This window comes from Lepidochelys olivacea, assembly GCF_965140295.1.
Source record: "Lepidochelys olivacea isolate rLepOli2 genome assembly, chromosome: 6".
NCBI lineage: Eukaryota > Metazoa > Chordata > Testudines > Cheloniidae > Lepidochelys > Lepidochelys olivacea.
This window is the reverse complement of record NC_140416.1, coordinates 105577276-105598709: the sequence shown is the minus strand read 5'-3', so window position 1 is coordinate 105598709 and position 21434 is coordinate 105577276. Positions and strand designations below refer to the sequence as shown.

At 48.8% G+C, this 21434-nt stretch overlaps 2 protein-coding genes across 3 annotated transcripts in view; one reads left to right on the top strand and one right to left on the bottom strand.

Annotated features, from left to right (window-relative positions):
• YY1 (YY1 transcription factor) overlaps nt 1-6292 on the bottom strand; it is a 39424-nt gene extending 33132 nt beyond the window's left edge. Inside the window, exon 1 of one of the 2 annotated variants that reach the window (XM_084630778.1) lies at nt 3906-6292. In XM_084630778.1, coding sequence (XP_084486904.1) covers nt 3906-4602 — 697 coding nt within the window. In that variant the 5' untranslated portion in view covers nt 4603-6292. The remainder of the gene's footprint in view (nt 1-3905) is intronic. The other variant, XM_084630777.1, reaches the window with a different exon arrangement.
• An 8966-nt stretch (nt 6293-15258) lies between these two features.
• On the top strand, nt 15259-17215 carry LOC311521957 (myb/SANT-like DNA-binding domain-containing protein 7). Its single transcript, XM_084630713.1, has 2 exons — nt 15259-16050; nt 16699-17215. Exons 1-2 carry the CDS (start codon nt 15497-15499, stop codon nt 16754-16756), a joined length of 612 nt encoding a protein of 203 aa, XP_084486839.1. The 5' UTR covers nt 15259-15496; the 3' UTR covers nt 16757-17215.
• The last annotated feature ends 4219 nt before the right edge of the window (nt 17216-21434 follow it).

Genomic DNA, 21434 nt, shown 5'->3' with positions numbered 1-21434 from the left:
TAACGGGGCTGCTGCGAAGGCAGGCTCCCTGCCTTCCCTGGCCCCACACCACTCCCAGAAGCAGTCAACATGCCCTCGCGGCCTCAGTGGGGCAGAGGGGAAAAAAAAAAAAAAGGGTGCAAAGGTCTCTGCACACTGCTCTGGCCTGCAAGCACCGCCCCTGCAGCTCCCATTGGCTGGGAATGGGGAAGTGTAGCCAATGGGAGCAGTGCCGGCAGAGAGGCAGCACGCGGAGCCATGTGCCCCACTCTAGGGGCATGTTGACCGCTTCTGGGAGCCTTGTGGGGCCGGGAGCCTGCCTTAGCCCCACCAACTAGGAGCCACCAGAGGTAAGTTCCCCCTAACAGGAGCCTGCATCCCAACCCCCAGCCCCCTCCTGGAGCCAACACCCCATATGCAGTCCTGCACCCCAAATCGCTGCCCCAGCTCTGAGCTCACTCCCAGAGCCAGCACCCCATACTTCCTCCTGCACCCCAACACTCTGCCCCAGCCCAGAACACCCTCCTGCATCCAAACTCCCTCCCAGAGCCTGTACCCCCTCCTGCACTCCTCATCTCCTGCCCTGATCCCCCTCCCTGAGCCTGCACCCCACACCCCAACACTCTGCCCCAGCCCGGAGCTTCCTCCTGCACCAAAACTTCCTCCCAGAGCTTGCACCCGTCACCCCCTCCACAGGCTCAGCCCAGAGTCCTCTCCCACACCCTGAACCCCTCAGCCCCAGGCCAGAGCCCGCACGCCCTCCCAAACCCCAACCCTGTGAAAGTGAGTTAAGGGTGGGGGAGAGCAAGCAACTGGAGATGGGGGGGGGGGGGGGACGGGACACACAACCTTGGGGAAAGGTAGATCCTAGGTTTCACTTAAATTCAAAATGTGATCTTATGCATAAAAAGGTTGGAGACCACTGCTTGACAGTGTTTGAAGGCAAAGTGCCCTTGTTCCTCGTTGAAACACCCAGAGGCAAGCCACACAGAATCCATATCTTGACATGCCACTTGTTTATTTTTCTCTCTTTGATGAGCTTTTTACTAAATTTCTAAGTCAGACATGAAGTCTTACCAGGTAATTAAGGACTTGTTCATGCCATACAGTTTGCACAGTTGGCTCAATGGTGCAAAACATTTAAAAGCCACTAATTTAAGCCTTGTTTAGTTGAAATATGTGATGTCAAAAGTCCTATTTTATTATCTTCTGTGATAACAGTATACTACTAACAAGCTTCTCCCCTGTTGAGGGAGGTGGAGTTTTTGGGTATGCTGCTTGTGGAGTTGTGATTTTTCACACCCCTGAGCCAGCAAGTTAGAGCGCTATAAAATGTAAGTGTAGCCAAGCCCTAAGTGTGCTATTGTAGCACTTCAGCATAGGTAATGTCTACACTGACAGGAGGGGCTCTCCCATCTGTGTAATACACCTCCATGAGAGAAGCTAGGTGGACGGAAGAATTCTTCCACTGGCCAAGCACTGTCTAGAGCAGGGGTAGAGTCAGCATAGCTATGTCTCTCTCAAGGGTGTGGATTTTTCATACCCAAGACTCATACCACACCCGAGAGATGCAGCTCTGCCAGTAAATTCCTAGTGTAGACCAGCCCTAACAAAGAAAGTAGCCCTGATTTCTAGCAAAAGACTATTACTATAAGAATTAAAAATAAGCAACCCCACACCATTGGATTACAATCTAAATATGTGGAGCAGTCAGTTGTGCCAGTATAATTCAAAAATCTCTGATAAACTATTACAAACATGGACAAATTCTCCTCTCATTAGTATAAGGAACAGAGTCCACTGATATCAATGGGGTTTCTCTCATTTATACCAGTTTTATATTAGGATATCAGGCTCATTCATTACATCTATTTTACTTCTTTTAAATGAAGTACTAATCTGTATGTATAACAGTATGGTGCTTGCTAAAAGCTTAGACACTTTGAAGTGCAGAATTCAAATGCACACTAGCACTTGCTAACGGATTTTGGCAATCTCCTGTAGCCTGTTTATTCAGTTGTCCCCCGGTCATTTGTTTTCAGCTATCTTAACAGTACCTTCAACTGACCACAACTAGACACAGGCTATGGCAACACTACACAGCTTAGTTTACAGCTTACAGTGGCAGATGCTCTAAGCTGTATTTTTTGTGCACATTGTCTCTTCTACCTGCTTGACCACTATTGCATTCTATGAGTTAAAATTCAGAGTATACATTTTTTTTCAAAGTTATGACACTCGAGGTAATAGTAGTAGTTAGCAGTGGAAGATGGAATTCTAACCTCTTCCTCAAGACTCATAACAGCCAGCTCTCCATGAACAGCGTACACACATTCACACAGTTTCAGCGAACAACTGATCTACTAATATATTTTGCTGGAGGGCAGGTGTTAATGTGATTCTTACAGAGAAGACACAGCAAGTAACAATTCTGCACTGCTTGTTGCCTAGCTCTTCCAGAAATCTACAAAACACTTCAAAAGTAAGAGAGAGAAAACCATACCTGGAATAAAACACATTCGCAAATCCAGAAACAAAATCAGGTTGATTCCTAACCCTGCAAGCACAACCATCCACCATCCCTATCACAAAAGGTTAAGATGTTGTATTACACTGGATTTTACATTTTCTAAGAATTTCTTTGACAGGTGTAAATTCCCCGCCCCTAAAACAGACGAACTGAAAGAGCATCTGACACGGTTATTATCAAACGGGAAAAGGCAGAGCTGAAACATTTCCAAGCGCAAGACAGGATCCACAGGCAAACCCTCCCCCACCCTCCAAGATGCTGCCAAGGACCAAGGCTTCTCTGACATAAGATCCACCCCCTTCCTCCAGAGCTGCTGACAAGAGATCCATGCTCCTATCTTGGTTATTTCTAAGGCCCCTATCATTTTGGTATCTGATCACCCTCTAGATAGAGAAGAGTGCGCGCACACACACAGTCATAAGAAAGGTGTTTTCCTCTCTTAGCCTCCACCCCATGTCAGGCAAAGTACCCACTCACACCCAGCCCCTCTTGCAAAGGGCTTGAGTCCCCAGTGCAGCAGCACACCAGAGCTGGCTCGCCCACTGGGCTCACTTGGAACCAGGGAAGTCGTAAGTGCCCCAATGAGGCACAAGCACCCACCCCTCGGCAGGCAGCGCCCGTAACCCTCCCACTGCCCTAACGACCAACTTGCAGCGTGAGCGCTGAGGCAGGCGACGCTCAGGCAGCCATTTATTCCCCTCCGCCCCCCTCATATAACGGTCACGGGCTGAAGTACACGCGTCATCCGGGGCTGCGGCCCATGTTCAGCATTAAAATGCAGCCCAATGGGGCCCCGGGTGTGCGGCGGACAGAAGGGAGGGAAAGGAGGGAACCGGCAGGCAGAGCGAGACGGGGCGCGGAAGGGGCGCTGGTGGAGGCGGCTGCGAGGGAGACGAGGCGGAGAGCCGACGCGGAGAAGTGGGAGCAGGAAAGGGAGAGAGCCGATGGCAGGGAAGAGAGAGCCGGGGAGAAAGAGAAGCGGGGGGGAGGAGATGGAGCCAATGGGGGCGAGGAAAGGAGGCTGGGTTCACCCCGCACCGTGCCCGCCCGCACACCCCGCCTCCCCCTGCTGCAGAAACTACGCCATTGCGGCCTAGTCCAGAAGCCAGCAGCGCGCTGCCTCCCTCTCGCTCCCCCTCCCCCCCGCCGCCATCTTGGCGGCCGCCGCCATCTTTCCTTCCCCCCGCCGGAGCCGGGCAGGAGCAGGAGCAGCAGCAGCGCAGACCCCGCCATCTTTTCGGGGGAGCCGCCATACTTGCCCTGGCGATGAACATGGCGGCGCCCATCACACACATCAAAACATGGCCTCCCTTCAAAACAAAACCGGCCTGGCAGAGCTGATGGGCGCCCGGCGGGGCCTAGGGCCCGGGGAGGGAGGGGCCCGGCGCGCACTTACCCGAGGCCCACATGGTGACTGAGAACTCCCCCTCCAGGGTCTTGATCTGCACCTGCTTCTGCTCCCATTTCCTGCCTCCGCCGCCTTCGGCCCCACCGCCGCCTCCCCCGCTCAGGTAACTCTTCTTGCTGCTTTTCTTTCCGCTGCCGCCCTTCTTGACGCGGCCTCCGGCCGAGGACGAGCCGCCGCCCCCACCGCTCTTGCTGCCGGCGGCGGCCACGGTGACCAGGGTCTGCTCGATATACTCGTCCTCCCCGGCGGGGGCCGGCACCGGGATGAGGATCTGGTCCTCGAAACCGTCGTCGGCTCGCAGCCCGTCCGAGTCGTCTCCCCCCACCACCTCCTCACGGGTCTGCACCAGGATCACCTCCTGGTGATGGTGCAGGTGGAGCTGACCCCCGCCGCCGCCACCCGCGCCGCCACCCGCTCCGCTGGGGTCTCCGTCCGAGACGAGCGGCTGCAGCGCGATCATGGGCTGGTGGTGGTGGTGGTGATAGTGATGGGGCGGGTGGTGCGGGCCGCACTCCTCGCAGCATTCATCCTCATCCTCCTCGTCCTCGTCCTCCTCGCCGCCCACCACGGTCGTCTCGATGGTCTCCACTGGGATGGTCTCCACCTCGATCTCGTGCAGCTCCACGATCTCGGCCGGCATCTCCGAGCCGTCCGTGGCGATGTAGAGGGTGTCTCCCGAGGCCATGGTGGGGCGAGGGAGGGGACGAGCGGGCGGAGGGTCCGGTCCGCTCCCCTCAGCGGGCAGGCGAAGGGGCTCGGGCTCCTCTCGCTTCCCTTCCTTCTCCTCCTCCCCCTTCCACACAAACACCAGGCAGCTCCTCGCAGCCAGCGAGAGGGAGGTAGCCAGCCGCCAAATCCCGGCTACGCTCCCTCGCGAGACTTCCGCCGCTACCGCCGAGACGGACCTCAGCCCCTGGAGGCTGCTGCCGCCGGGACTCACCCTCTCACGCTAAGCAGCCTATCATACCGCGCCTAGCACTGGGGACACGCCCCTTCAACCCGGACAGCCTACTGGAGAGCGTCTGGCACCGAGGCCCTGCCCTTTACCATAAACAGCCTATCGCTGGGCAGCAGGGCACGCCCCCTAGCCCTCCCAGCCTATCCCTGCTTCTTGCGGAAGACCCGAGTCGACAGCGACTAGGGAGGAAGCTGTCACTCTCTCCAGGTCCTTTCTTTTGCCCCTGCGGAGCGGAAACGACGTACGAGGACGGTTGCTATGCTCGTGACCCCGCTTCCCTCCCGGTCTCTGTGACGAGCCGTGGCGGAGCTGCAGGCGCCCCGGGGAACACGCCCCAGGGCTGAGCCGGGGTGAGTCACCCCCGTGGGCCTGCTGCGGGGCGCTCGCTCAGTGCTCCCGCCGCGGCCCTGGAAACCCGGCCGCGCCGGCGGGCGGAGCCAACCGTGGTTCCAGCTTGTTCTTCTAGAGGGCCCGAGAGCTCGCACCTCTCGTCCGCAAGCTCCTGGCTCGGCACAGCTGGCGGGCGACTGTGGGCGCTTCCCTTTATTATTCCTAGTGCTGGGGTCGAGTAGCGCTCTCCCAAGCGATCCTCCTGCTCAGTGTCTGGCGCTTTCTGACGCAGTTACATCTGATTTATAGTGAAGAAAAAGCACTTGCGGCGATACGGTTTTAGTGTAACGCATCCCTGTGTTTTAAACCGGATGACTCGCCCTGGCCAAAACAACAGACAAGTGTTAACCGGAAGACATGCACCTTAGCAGGAGGAGGGTGCTTTGGGATCTGTGCAACAAGTAAGATAAGAGGGGAAGACTATAGTAAATCTACAGGACTGTACTTTACAAGCTCGGTTAATTACTTTTACCCTGTCACTGCCATGCAGCTGGCTGCTGAAGGAGAAATCCTATACTTGTATAAAATCAAACGGTTTAGGATAAAAAGTGAAGAACCCCTAGCAAACTGCAAAATAAACGGCTACTTACTAGCTGTTGTCCATTTAAAGGAAAACAAATAGGCTGTGTCTCCTAGACTGTTCCACCCCTACCTCATGAAGTGTCTCACTGTCATCAGTGAGTGGAGCACTAGTGTAGACTGACTGCTGGCTAGCTGCTCTGCTCAGAGCAGGTCCAGGCAACAGCAATCAATAACACCAGTAGACAGTGACCTGACTACTCTCCTATCCTTGCTATTATTTAGGTAATTGTACAGTGTTCGAAATTGGAGTGTTTTGTTGTTTGTTTTTTACCTTTGGGGCAGGTAGTACAGTAATGACTGCATTTAAATTCTCAAGGAGGATTTTGGGAAAACCCTGTAGTCTATTTCAATCACAGATTAAACAGTGTCAATTTAAATTTGGTTCAAAGTTTCCAGTTTGTAAGAATGAGTTCCTTTTAAACATAAAAGCTTATAAAAATGACTCAACAACTTATTCAGAAATTCCACTGTAAAATTGTTTTAAAACTAAGTTTCCAGTACTGAAAACATTAAAATGAAACTGATTTAAACAAAAGTGAAATTGATTTGATTGTCATTGTCCACCAGTAAAGTGACAGCAAATGGATTTCAAAACATTTCATTTCATATTCTGTGGTTTGTAATGGGTAAGAATTACTGCATGATTATGATGGTTGTTTCCTTTTAATCCTTTCTGTTGACCTAGGCTAAATCTAAAAATAATGACACCCCCTCCATTCTACTCCACCTAAGTACAAATAACAACCACCCCCACCAACCAACTAGGCTGCCTAGTATACTTGTGCCAAGTTAATCAGATATGCAAAACTTCAAACATGAAACAGAGTGCAAGTGATCAAAGAGCCTTAATGAAACAAGATGAAATATATCAAAACAAGTAATATGAAAAATCAGATGCAGCTTTTAAATGTGATATTAAAAATGTAATAAATGTAGACTGCAACCAACAAGTATCCTTATTTCCTAATCACTTTTTAACTTTCCCCTCTGATCCTTTCTCCTCTGTTTGACCTGATCTGCAAGCCCTTGATTTTGGTAGGACTACTACACAAGAAAGACTTGTAGAATTGGGCCTTTAGGCCCCAATCCTGCATTGAGATCTGCCAGTGCAGAGTCTTGTGCCTACATGAAGTCCTAATGAAGCACTTCCTGAAGAAGATCCCTATGCAGGACCAGGGCCTTAGATTGTACAGTCTTTGGAGTAGAGGCTGTGTATTATCTCTGAAAAGCACCACAAATCCATACGGGGCAGTTTGGAAAATGAAGATCTACTTGAATTTTACAACTGTGTTGCAGCCTACGTGCTCAAGAAGGGGGGAAAAAGTTGTTTCTGGGAAGACATGTATACTGCATGGTGTTTTTCAGCAAGCTATCTCATTCAATCATAAACTAAAATTATGCAGTTAAAATACTGCTTGCCAATGAGAATGCTCCATCTTGCTCCTGTGCAGATGAACAATATGGAAGACAATCTCCCAAATTTGTAGATTTAAAGCAATGCAACTTCTATAATTAAGTGAAATGAACAATAACTTGGTTCACTGAAGTGTAGAATTTAATATGAGTAGTACATTGCAGTTTGTTAGTTGTGTACAATTGCTATGTGGAGTGAACACTACATGTACAATATAATTACCTGCTACTAAAAGTCCATAATGAGTAGAATCAGGTTAGGGAGGGAGGATGGACATGTTAAGTGGGGCATTTTCCCACCCCTAGCAAGGCTTATGCCAGATGGATTTTTCCCCCAAATAGTGACTCCAGGTATGAATGGATATTTTAAGCACTTCTTTGTTTTAGCCTTCTTTCTTCTGAAAACACAACCCCTTCAGTCACAGAACTTAACAGCCCTCAAAAAAAGGACACATTGCTGAAAAGCATTGGCTTTCTGCTGTAGTCATTTCACTTTCTTTGATTCCCCTCCCCCGAACAGCTGTAGACCCTTCCAGTTCCAGCCCTTTTCGTGTTCCAGGGACTTTAGCCCAAACACAGTTTATTGTGTGAATAGCTACAGAGGAAAAAAATGTCACTCCAAATGCTCTGCATTCATGGGGGTGTTTTCTTTATCTTTGCAAACATGTAAGCATGTGTGCATTTAAATATAAAATTAAACAAATAGACATTAGTTGTTGTCCCTGTTGTAATAAGCTATCTCCTGGGCTGAATAAATGCAGAAGTCAAAGTGTTTGCAATTAGGCATGCTCTAGTTAGTAGACAGAGCACTGGGCTGGATGGGACTCAGAAGATTTGGATTCTTTTTCCAGCTCTGCCACTGGCCTGCTGCATGATTTAGGGCAAATCATAGAAGATTAGGATTGAAAGAGACTTTAGGAGGTCATCTAGTCTAATCTCCTGCTCAAACCAGGACCAACTGCAACTGAATCATCCCAGCCAGGGCTTTGTCAAGCCGGGCCTTAAAAACCTCTAAGGATGGAGATTCCACCACCTCCCTAGTTAACCCATTCCAGTGCTTCATCACCCTCCTAGTGAAATAGTTTTTCCTAATATCCAACCTAGACCTGCCCCACTGCAATTTGAGACCATAGCTCCTTGTTCTGTCATCTGCCACCACTGAAAACAACCTAGCTATTCATCTGTGCCTCAGATTCTGTATCTATAAAATGGGGGTACGATACTTACCTTCTTTGAAAAGTGCTTTGAGATATACTGACGGAAAGTGCTGTAAATAAGTGGTAGGAAGATATTGTTAAATAAACTCATCTTGGAGGTATTATTAGCCCTGGAAATGTTTAATGAGTAAACAAGCATTCCATTTATAACAAAAACGTAATATTCACATGTTAAAGGAAACAAAAAAAACAAAAAATGGGCAAAAGTGTTGTTAGACTGCTCCTGAAAGCTAGCCTGATTTAAAAATAATTTAACACAGTTCAAGCCCTACCTTTCTATCATGCTATCATCTCTACTTCTCTTCCTACTTTTTTCCCCTCTTTTCTCCTTTTGATAGCCTCACTCCTTCCCTACCTAGAAATCTCCAGGTTTCTTGATCCTCAAATAATGTTTTGGTTTTTAATATTTCATATTGTGGTAGTGTCATGTAATTAAATTCCATTTTTCATGCACCGCTGACCACACCTGCTATCTGACTACTAATTAGTTCATCTATCAAGACTGATATTCCAAACATGGGTGCATCTTTCCTATAGCCACCATTTAAAAAACAAACATTCCTGCTTTAAAACAAACAAGCTTTCCTCCTGCTGCCCCTAACTGTGGAGTTTTCCCACAAAGTTACACAAGTCTGAAGTTCAGGATAGGTAATATTCAGTTCTGGGCCAATGACAGGATTAGAGTCCAATTTCTCATGAATTTTCAGGGTTAGAAGAGACTGGTCTTACCAGTGGGAATCTGTAGAACTTATATCTAGTCTTAAACTGGATGATACGAAACATTAGCATTGCAACATTCTTATGTATAGAAAAGCTATTTTTGATCCCATATAAAAGTTTCCAGAAGGTACAAGTAGTAATTTTTCCCTCTGTCTGAGCAGTTGATTCGTGGGCCTAAGGCATCCTTGATTTACTGGCAGAGGAATATGGAAAAATAGTGCTTGCAACATTTTTAAAACTCAAACATTTCTGACAGATTTTTTTCTGCAAAATATGAGTAGACTTGACAGTATGCAAATTTTATGTTTTTATATTTTTGACAGATAATATCAAGGTTTATTTTAAAACGTTTTTATCAGTTTAATTTTCACAGTGGGGAAGTTATGGGTGGTCATAACATAATGCCCTGTAGTATTTTTTATGTACATGAATATTCTCATTAGCCCTATTGTGTTGACTCACCTGGGTAAAGTTACTCATGTGCATAAGAGTTTTCAAGTTAAGGGCTAAAAATCCACTCTCGGTGTTTTAAGATCCTTGAATGAAAGGTTCAGTGAAAGTGCAAAGTACTACATCTCTGCTTTCATGTGCATTTCCCTGCACTCAATACTTTTGCCAGTTATGGAAGTATTTTGCACCCAGTTCAGTTCCCCAGATTCTTAAGAATATTGGTTCCACCCCTTGATTGGTACATGACTCTCTCCTTTCCATATGGAGATGGGGGATCATCTCAGTTTCAGAAATCTGGCATGGGGGAGGCAGTGAGCTGCGGACAGCATTGAGAGCATGCATCATGCCCTCCCCATTAGCTTTATGGAAAGGTGTGAAAGGACAGGCTCTCATTCTGGTGCAGAGGAGACTGGCAAACTCTCCTGGGCCTGTTAAACCTAAGGAGGTGCAACTGCAAGGCTTGTTCTGCCAGGAACGGGAGGAATTTAAAAAGGGAAACTTGCCCCAAGAAGGGGTGGTGAACAGAAGAGGGTGGCTCCACCTCAAAGACTGCTGACAACAGAGACAGGTCAGCTAAGAAGAAGACCATTGGAGGCTGCACAGGCCACATGGGTGGTGGGTGAAGCTTCCCCTGAGGGAGGGTAGTCCCCATCCCACCTGTTCTGCCCATGGCCGTAGGGCTCCACTCCTGCTCTGCCCCTGACCCCACCCCCTCCACACAAGGACCCCCCACCCCCATGAGGTCCTCCCCACCAGCTGCTCCTGGCGTCCCTCCTCACACCGCTTTCTCCGTGAGGCTGTCTGCCATATCTCTCCTCCACCCCCAGCCCTGCAAGACCCCCCTTTCCCACTGTGTCCCTCCTCTACTCCGCCCCATCCCTGATAGACCCCCACACACACCTGCTGTTTGCCCGTGGGGCTGGAGGCAGCAGTGGTGGAGCCCTCCCAAAAGTGGGGGGGCCAGGGGCCCCCACTTCCTCTGGCTCTGCCCTGCTCCTTCTGTCTGAGGCCCAGCCCCTGGCCAAGCCAGAAGCTGGAGCGGGCCGGGAGCTGTGGACCCTCCACCTGCCTGGGATGGAGGGTGTCAAAAGCAGCCCACAGCCTGTGTTCCCACCTCGATGGCCCCCACCCAGGGCAGACGGAGGGTTTGTGGCTCCCCCAGCCTGGCTCCGGCCAGGGGATGGGACCTCGGAGCTGTAGCCCAGCCACAGTAAAAGCCAGGCAGCTTTGGGGAGCTGCAGCATGGACTCTCCACCTGCCCTGGGCAGGGGACCTGGGAGGTGGGGACACAGGCTGGGGACTGCTCTTGGCCCCCCCCCAACACCTCTGGCAGTTGGAGGGCACCCCCTGTTGCCTGGACTCCCCAGATGGGCTCCAGCTGCCAGCCTGGCCAGGGGTGGGGCAGGAAGGCCCGTGGCAAAAAGTGGATGGGCCAGGCCTGTCCACTTTCAAAAAGTGGGAGGGCCATGGAGGGAAGTGACATCACTCCTAAGAATATGATCCACCTGCAGTGTATCCATTGCGTTGTCAATACATATCGAAGCCAAGTCATTAATACACAAGCCTGGGTAGCAAGGAGACCCTGGGCCAATTGTTACAACCAATTCTCTGGAGCTTGGTAAGCCTTGGGGAACCCTGAGGAAGGAACATCCCAAGCAATATGGCCACTGACCCCCACAAGGAAAGAAGAGGCAAGCAGCTGAGACCTGGAAGTCCTCCTATAGGCTGGGAATTTTGTGCAAGAACAGAGGAATGACCCTACACTGAGCCATGCACATGAACAACTGGCTTCCGTAAATGAAGAAGTAACAGAGCCTCAGTATGGTGAGCAGTATCCACACGTCACACTCAAGAAAGAGTGCTTCTACCAAATGGAAAGGAATCAGCAAACCAGGGTGGTGAGGGCCCAACTGCTGGTGCTGCGCAGGAACTGCCAGACTATGTTGCAGTTTGTGCATGATATATGATGCGCTGGCAGCTGGGAAGAAAAATGACATTGTCTCAGGTATTAGCCTGTTTCTGTTGGCCCAGGCATGCATCATGAGGTGAGAGAATACTGTTGTTCCTACCCAGAGTGTCAGCTAGGCACCCTTGTTCCCTGTGACCTTGATTGAGACACCCTTTGTGAGGATCTGAGTGAATGTGGTTGGACCCCTAGAAAAAACCGCATCATGGCATCAGTACATATTAGTGATTGTCGACTACACAACCAGGTAACTGGAGGCTGTTTCTCTTCGCTCCACAAAAGCCACAGAAATAACTCTTGAAGCTCTTCTCACACATGAGGTTTCCCAGTAAAATATTAACAGATCAAGGGACTAACTTCACCTCCAAGTTGATGTATGAATTATGCTCCCTTCTGAAGGTCAAGTCCCTGAAAACCTCAGTGTATCACCAGCAGACCGATGGCCTACTAGAAGTACTTTAATAAGATGCTGAAGGGAATGTTGAGATGCTTTGTCAGTCACAATCCAAAGCAGTGCAACCAGCTACTTCCACCACTCCTGTTTGCCATAAAGGAGGTCCTGCAAGCCTTTATGTGGCTCTTTTCATTTGAGTTGCTTTATGATCGCCAAGTGTGGGGGATCCTGGACTTGCTACGAGAAGGTTGGGAGGAACAAGACATGGGGGGCCTTCCGTGCAACCCAATATGTCTTACAGTTAAGGGAACAACTCGGGGTGTTCACCAGGGAGAATCTGAGGAAAGGCCCAACACACACAGGAAAAAAATTACAATAGAGAGGCTTGACTGTGGACTTTTCACCCAGGTGACCATCTCCTTCTACTACTACCCTCAGCCAAGTCTACATTAATGACCTGATGGCAGGGTCCTTTCGAAGTGGTCAGACAGGTAGGGCCTATAGACTTTGATATAAGAAGAGAAAAACCAAGGTCTTTCATGCGAATCTTCTCAAACTTCGGAAGATATGGGAGGTCCTGCTGCTAACTCCCTTTCCGACAGCACCTAAATTAGGGCCCCAAGGACCCAGCGGCCAAGAGCTGGCGACAGTTCCAGGGGGTGAGGGACTCTCTCCTGTGCAAAGGAGGCAGCTCATCCCACTGATCGAGGATTTTATGACTGTATTCTCCACCTGCCAAGGGAGAACCTTAAATTGTTGCCACAAAGGATACAGTCTGAGAGGAAATGCAAGCGATGCTGGGGGAGGGGGGGGAAAGAAATGTGAAATCCAAAAGTGAATAGAGGAGCCCCATAGTTCTTGTTCCCAAACCAGATGGTTCGCTTTTGCATTGACTTCAAGAAGGTTAATGCCATCTTGAAATTCAATACCTCCCCAATGCCAAGGGTAGATGAGTGGCTGGGACTAGCAGAATACCTGAGCACTACTGACCTAACAAAAGGTTATTGGCAGATTCCCTTCTCTGCATCCTCCGAAAAGTGAACTTTCTCCTCCCCCTTGTGGGCACTTCCCATTTAAGACTATGCCTTTCGGCCTCCGCAGAACTGCCGCAACCTTTCAATTGCTTATGAACAGGATCCTCTGCCCCACCATCAATATGCTGCGTCTACAACATCATCATCTACAGTCCTACCTGGGAAGACCACCTGCAACACTTAAAGGCAGTGTTAAAAGCCCAGTAGGATGTGGGATTTATGGCCAACCCTGAAAAACATAGGTTAGCTGTAGAGGAAATAACCTATTTGGGATACTGCAGAGGAGGTGGCCTTCTGAAACCAGTGGTCAACAAGGTACAGGTCCTCACAGCATACCCCATTCCCCAGATGAAGAGGCAAGTGAGGTATTTTCTCAGCCTGGCAGGATATTACTGGAGGTTTATCCCTGGTTTCACCTCAATTGCAGCACCCTCCCGCTATGGACCTCATGAAAGGGAGCAACCATAAGAGGATCCAATGGGATGAGAAATGTGAGGAAGTTTTAGCGAACTGAAAACACGACTATGCCAGGCACCCATGCTGTTCAGCCCCCATTTTTCCTGGGAGTTCATACTGCACACAGATGCCTCAGATGTCAGACTTAGCGCCATCCTCTCACAAGCTTTCAGGGGAGCAGAGCAGCCCATCCTATACCTGTGAAGGAAGCTATTACCTATATAAAAGATGTGTTCAATTATTGAAAAGGAGGAATTAGCAATGGACAGGATGTGGACTCTCTCAGATATTACCTGTTGGGTAGCCCCTTCTCCCTAGTCACAGATCACTCACCCCTACGCTGGATCCACACCATGAAAAACACAAACCAATGTATTATGGGTTGGTGTCTTGCGCTATCCTATAGTTTCAGAGTACAACATCAGGCGGGAAACACCGATTTCTTTTCACAGGAGATCGGGGATGAAGACAAGGTGCCCCAGAATGGCCTTTTCATCTTCAGGGGTGGGTTATGTGAAGGGACACGCCTTTCTTCTGAATGTTTGTTTGACTCAAAGAACACCTCGTGTGCTATGAACTGGGGAGGATTGGACAGAGCAGGGTCTGGAAGGGGTCAAGGGAGTCCCTGCCCGCACAAAAGGTAACTCCTTTTTCTATTACCTTTTTGCAGCCCTATCTTCAGTGAACATCCCCACCCCTCACTCCTTTAAGGGTGTTCTGAGGAACAGCAATAGATAATAAACAGGGTAGAGGGCCTCCAGAGCCAGTACAGGGAGTGGATGCCCGTGGCTTCCTGCACATCCCCTGTTTGAGTGGAGACCCCAACAGAACAGTTCAGGAGGAAAATTCACAGGGGGAAACATTTTTGCTATGTCTCCCCCCAATTCCTGTGGGTTTTCTCAAATGAAAGAATGATTGGGCTCATAGTTTCCTCCATATCACCCTCAACACAAATCAAGACAAATAATATGGAGATGGCTTGTTGGAGGTGCACAGGGTGATGGGCAGAATGGAGGAATCAACTTGTTCAAACTTAAGGGACTTTTTGTCCTGTGTTCTCTCACCAGTGGTTCTGGGGTTGTCTGCTCAAACTATCAAATACAAGGAGGAAATAGGGGAAAAAGTAGGGTGAGGAAGGAAGAGAGGGAAACAAATGAAGAACATTTTCTATGCATGTTTTTATGAAAAATCATTTTTGTGAAGCCTGCAGAAAGCTATTTCAAAAATTTTCATGAAAAATCTTTATAATTTTTGATCAGCTCAAATAAACACGTAACATTTTTAGAAATGATAATTTTTCTAAAATAATTCACCTCCTTTCTTAAAATCTGCTAAACTAAATCCTAGTCCTAGTCCTAGTTTGTCAGAGCGAATTTCTGCTGCTCATCATTTCCTTTTTCTTCACTCCTCTTCCCTGGTACTGCTAAATTCTTTCAGGGCATCAGTTTCAGATATGCATTTGCACATCTTACAGGCAAGAGCAGCACTAAATTCCCCCTTGACAAGTCTCTTCTCCCTACCATTTCTCTTACATGTAACTGGCTGAATTACCTCTCAAGAATGGATCCTAAATGCTCTTCTAGGCTCATATCCTGCACAGACTTATGCATGTGTTTAAGCCCTGGTCTACACTAGGAGTTGAGGTCGAATTTAGCAGCGCTAAATCGATTTAACCCTGCATTCATCCACACGACGAAGCCCTTTTTTTCGACTTAAAGGGCTCTTAAAATCAATTTCTTTATTCCACCCCCAACAAGGAGATTAGCGCTGAAATCGGCCTTGCCGGGTCGAATTTGGGGTACTGTGGACGCAATTAGACAGTATTGGCCTCCGGGAGCTATCCCAGAGTGCTCCGTTGTGACCGCTCTGGACAGCACTCTCAACTCAGATGCACTGGCCAGGTAGACAGGAAAAGGCCCACGAACTTTTGAATCTCATTTCCTGTTTGGCCAGCGTGGCAAGCTGCAGGTGAGTGCAGAGCTCATCAGCAGAGGTGACCATGATGGAGTCCCAGAATCACAAAAGAGCTCCAGCATGGACCGAACAGGAGGTACGGGATCTGATCGCTGTATGGGGAGAGGAATCCGTGCTATCAGAATTCTGTTCCAGTTTTCAAAATGCCAAAACATTTGTCAAAATCTCCCAGGGCATGAAGGACAGAGGCCATAACAGGGATCCGAAGCAGTGCCACGTGAAACTTAAGGAGCTGAGGCAAGTCTACCAGAAAACCAGGGAGGCAAATGGCCGCTCTGAGTCAGAGCCCCAAACATGCCGCTTCTATGATGAGCTGCATGCCATTTTAGGGGGTTCAGCCACCACTACCCCAACCGTGTGCTTTGACTCCTTCAATGGAGAGGGAGGCAACACGGAAGCAGGTTTGGGGAATGAGGAAGATGATGATGATGAGATTGTAGATAGCTCACAGCAAGCAAGCAGAGAAACCGGTTTTCCCGACAGCCAGGAACTGTTTCTCACCCTGGACCTGGAGCCAGTACCCCCCGGAACCCACCCAAGGCTGCCTCCTGGACGCGCCAGGTGGAGAAGGGACCTCTGGTGAGTGTACCTTTTTAAATAGTATACATGGTTTAAAAGCAAGCGTGTTTAATGATTAATTTGCCCTGGCATTCGCAGCCAGTACAGCTACTGGAAAAGTCTGTTAACGTGTCTGGGGATGGAGCGGAAATCCTCCAGGGACATCTCCATAAAGCTCTCCTGAATGTACTCCCAAAGCCTTTGCAAAAGGTTTCTGGGGTGGGAAGCCTTATTCCGTCCACCATGGTAGGACACTTTACCACTCCAGGCCAGTAACACGTAGTCGGGAATCATTGCAGAACAAAGCATTGCAGTGTATGTTTGCTGGCATTCAAACAACATCCGTTCTTTATCTCTCTGTGTTATCCTCAGGAGAGTGATATCATTCATGGTCACCTGGTTGAAATAGGGTGCTTTTCTTAAGGGGACATTCAGAAGTGCCCATTCCTGCTGGGCTGTTTGCCTGTGGCTGAACAGAAATGATCCCCGCTGTTAGCCACGGGGAGAGGTTAGCCACGCTGTGAGGGAAGGCAAAATGCGACCTTGTAACGAAAGCACATGTGCTATGTATGTAATGTTAACAGCCAGGTTTACCATGAAAGAGTGTACCCATTGTTCTAGAAAACGTGTCTTTTTAAATACTACTGTCCCTTTTTTTTTCTGCACCAGCTGCATGTGTTTCAAGGATCACAGGATCTTCTCCTTCCCAGAGGCTACCGAAGATTAGAAGGCGAAAAAAACACACTCGCGATGAAATGTTCTCTGACCTCATGCTGTCCTCCCACACTGACAGAGCACAGACGAATGCGTGGAGGCAGACAATGTCACAGTGCAGGAAAGCACAAAATGACCATGAGGAGAGGTGGCTGGCTGAAGAGAGGGCTGAAGCTGAAAGGTGGCAGCAGCATGATGAGAGGAGGCAGGACTCAATGCTGAGGCTGCTGGAGGATCAAACTGATATGCTCCAGCGTATGGTTGAGCTGCAGGAAAGGCAGCTGGAGCACAGACTGCCACTACAGCCCCTGTGTAACCAACCGCCCTCCTCCCCAAGTTCCATAGCCTCCACACCCAGACACCCAAGAACGCGGTGGGGGGGGCCTCTGGCCACCCAGCCACTCCATCCCAGAGGATTGCCCAAGCAACAGAAGGCTGGTATTCAATAAGTTTTAAACTTTTAAAGTGCTGTGTGGCCTTGTCCTTCCCTCCTCCACCCCCACCCTCCCCGGTGCTTCCCTCCTCCACCACGCCTTCCGGGCTACCTTGGCAGTTATCCCCCTATTTGTGTGATGAATTAATAAAGAATGCATAAATGTGAAGCAACAAAGACTTTATTGCCTCTGCAAGCGGTCATCGAAGGGGGGAGGGGAGGGTGGTTAACTTACAGGGAAGTAGAGTGAACCAAGGGGGGGAGGGTGGATTCATCAAGGAGAAACAAACAGAACTTTCACACCATAGCCTGTCCAGCCATGAAACTGGTTTTCAAAGCTTCACTGATGCGCACCGCACCCTCCTGTGCTCTTCTAACCGCCCTGGTGTCTGGCTGCGCATAACCAGCGGCCAGGCGATTTGCCTCAACCTCCCACCCCGCCATAAACGTCTCCCCCTTACTCTCACAGATATTGTGGAGCGCACAGCAAGCAGTAATAACAGTGGGAATATTGGTTTCACTGAGCTCTAACCGAGTCAGTAAACTGCGCCAGCGCGTCTTTAAACGTCCAAAAGCACATTCTACCACCATTCTGCACTTGCTCAGCCTGTAGTTGAACAGCTCCTGACTACTGTCCAGGCTGCCTGTGTACGGCTTCATGAGCCATGGCATTAAGGGGTAGGCTGGGTCCCCAAGGATAACTATAGGCATTTCAACATCCCCAACAGTTATTTTCTGGTCTGGGAATAAAGTCCCTTCCTGCAGCTTTTGAAACAGACCAGAGTTCCTGAAGATGCGACCGTCATGTACCTTTCCCAGCCATCCCACGTTGATGTTAGTGAAACGTCCCTTGTGATCCACTAGTGCTTGCAGCACTATTGAAAAGTACCCCTTGCGGTTTATGTACTCACCAGCTTGGTGTTCCAGTGCCAAGATAGGGATATGGGTTCCGTCTATGGCCCCACCACAGTTAGGGAATCCCATTGCAGCAAAGCCATCCACTATGACCTGCACATTTCCCAGGGTCACTGCCCTTGATATCAGTAGATCTTTGATTGCGTTGGCTACTTGCATCACAGCAGTACTACCCCACAGTAGATTTGCCTACTCTAAATTGATTCCCGACTGACTGGTAGCTGTCTGGCATTGCAAGCTTCCACAGGGCTATCGCCACTCGCTTCTCAACTGTGAGGGCTGCTCTCATCTTGGTATTCTTGCACCTCAGAGCAGGGGAAAGCAAGTCACAAAGTTCCATGAAAGTGCCCTTACGCATGCAAAAGTTTCACAGCCACTGGGAATTGCTCAGACCCGCAACACTATGCGGTCCCACCAGTCTGTGCTTGTTTCCTGGGCCCAGAATCGGTGTTCCACCGCATGAACCTGCCCCATTAGCTCCATGATGCCCACATTGCCAGGGCCCGTGCTTTGAGAGAAGTCTGTGTCCATGTCCTCATCACTCTCGTCACTGCGCTGACATTGCCTGCTCGCCCGGTTTTGCTTTGTCAGGTTCTGGTGCTGCAAATACTGCTGGATAATGCACGTGGTGTTTAATGTGCTCCTAATTGCCAAAGTGATCTGAGCGGGCTCCATGCTTGCTGTGGTATGGTGTCTACACAGAAAAAAAGGCGCAGAATGATTGTCTGCCGTTGCTCTGATGGAGGGAGGGGCGATTGACGACATGGCTTACAGAGTTGGCTTACAGGGAATTAAAATCAATAAAGGGGGTGGCTTTACATCAAGGAGAAAAAAAACAACTGTCACACAGAATGGCCCCCCTCAAGGATTGAACTCAAAACCCCGGGTTTAGCAGGCCAACACTCAACCCAATGCTCAACCCACTGAACTATCCCTCCCCCCAGTATTTCAGGCAGGACTGAATCTCCATTAAACTTTTCAAGGTGCCCCTGACAGAACCTCACCGAAACGATTGACAGCCATTGATTTCACGGAGGGAGGAAAGGAGGGAGGGGGGGAGCAAATGAATACAAAACAAATCTGGTCTATTTCTTGTTTTGATCCACTCCATCTATCTTTTACATTTTTGGCTGGCAGCAGACAGTGCAGTAGGACTGCTAGCCATCCTCATCTCCTGGCTGCTCGGCAGAAGACAGTGCAAAAGGACTGCCGGCAGGTCTAAAGAGAATGACCTGGTCGAGTCACTCCTATTTTAGTCCTTGCGCCTATGTCTGCCCAGGCGCTCCTGACTGACCTTACCGAGGTGGCTAGGAGCACCTCGGACATGATGACAATGGTTATCAGGCCTATTGCACCGTCTGCTGCCACAAGGCAATGAGCTGCTGCTGTGTAGCAATGCAGTACCGCATCTGCCAGCACCCAGGAGATGTAGGGTGACAGTGAGCTGAGCAGGCTCCATGCTTGCTGTGGTATGGCGTCTGCACAGGTAACTCAGGAAAAAAGGCACGAAACGATTGTCTGCCATTTCTTTCACGGAGGGAGGGAGGGAGGGCCTGACGACACGTACCCAGAACCACCCGCAACAATGTTTTTGCCCCATCAGGCATTGGGATCTCAACCCAGAATTCCAATGGGCGGCGGAGACTGCGGGAACTGTGGGATAGCTACCCACAGTGCAACGCTCTGGAAGTGGACGCTAGCCTTGGTACTGTGGAAGCACTCTGCCGAGTTAATGCACTTAGAGCATTTTGTGAGGGGACACACACAATCGACTATATAAAAATGATTTCTAAAAAACCGACTTCTATAAATTCGACTAATTTCGTAGTGTAGACATATCCTAACTCTGTGTACTGGGAGTGGTCACATGGATTTCAACGGGACGGCTCAGTATGTAAAATTAAGTATGTAAAATCACAGATCTGTAAAGACTTACCAATATTTAATTTTACATACTGAGTCGTCCCATTGAAATCCATGTGACCAAATTCACAGTACACAGAGTTAAACACATGCATAAGTCTACAGAGGATATGGGCCTAGAAAAAATATTCAGTACTTTGCTGGATCAGGCACCAAGCAGCTTGCAGCTGGTGCTCAGCGCATCTTGCAGTTTTGGCCTCTTACCACATTTCTCCTGGTTTTCCTCTGGTGGTCTATTAGTTGGCAGCATTTGAAATCATAGCCCCTGTAACTGCACCAATCCAGTCTTGTTGTGTCACCTCTAAACCTCTCTCACACAAAACATACTAGCTGTCTCACATGTAAGGTAAACATATGCCCCATACCTCAATAATGGCCCTCAATTACATCTAACCAGAACTAGATAACTAGTCCCTTGAAAACAAGAAATCACTCACTAGAAGAAAAATATATTTGAAAGAAAAGGCAGATCAGACAAAAATGTAAACTCTTAAACATCTTCCATCCTGTAAAAGACAGAACCAGGATCATCCCTTTTTTCCCCCTCAGGGACTGTTTTTGTTCCTAACTAGTCCTACTAGTTGAGTATTCTTTTCTTTTCTTTTTTTCTTTTTCTTTCTTCAACTTACTTTCAGTTCTCTAATACTCGTCCTCTCTCACATACTTTAAGCAGCTTAGCTATCTTTCTCCTCCACAACCAGTTCCCATTTTCCTTTCTGTGCTACTTCTGTCACTGAAGGTGGTTTTGTTTTTGTTTTTTTCCCCCTCCTCTCCCAAACTGCCCAAATACACTCCCTTGGAACTTTCTGCTTCTAATATTCCATCCTTTCTCTTGTTAAAGGTGTATCACCCACAACATTCTGCCCAATATTTGAATAGCTTTGGAGGAAAAGAATATCACTTCCCTTGTAACCCAACACCTATCTATTATATATTAAGACCGATGTTTTTGTTTACTACTGGCTTAAAAATATCTAAACTAAGCAGTTTTAGAAATAGTTAAGCATTGAATTGCTTATAAATGAGTTCAAATATCAGACACACTTACACATGACAGGAAAATAAAGTCACTGTTTTTAAGACAAGACTTTTCTCTTGGATCACACTCTTAATGGCTATTAGAGGCCTACATAAGCTGTTGAATAAATTCTGCTTACTCAGTGTAGCAGGTGTTACCTCTCCCTGGGAATGACTTTCTACTGATAGAGTTAAGACAAGAGAGGTCTTGGAGGGGGAAACCTGGGGTAAGCTCAGGGTGGAATTTAGGTTAGTAAGAACATAAGAACGGCCATACTGGGTCAGACCAAAGGTCCATCTAGCCCAGTATCCTGTCTTCCGACAGTGGCCAATGCCAGGTTCAGGTGCCCCAGAGGGAATGAAGAGAACAGGTAATCATCAAGTGATCCATCCCCTGTTGCCC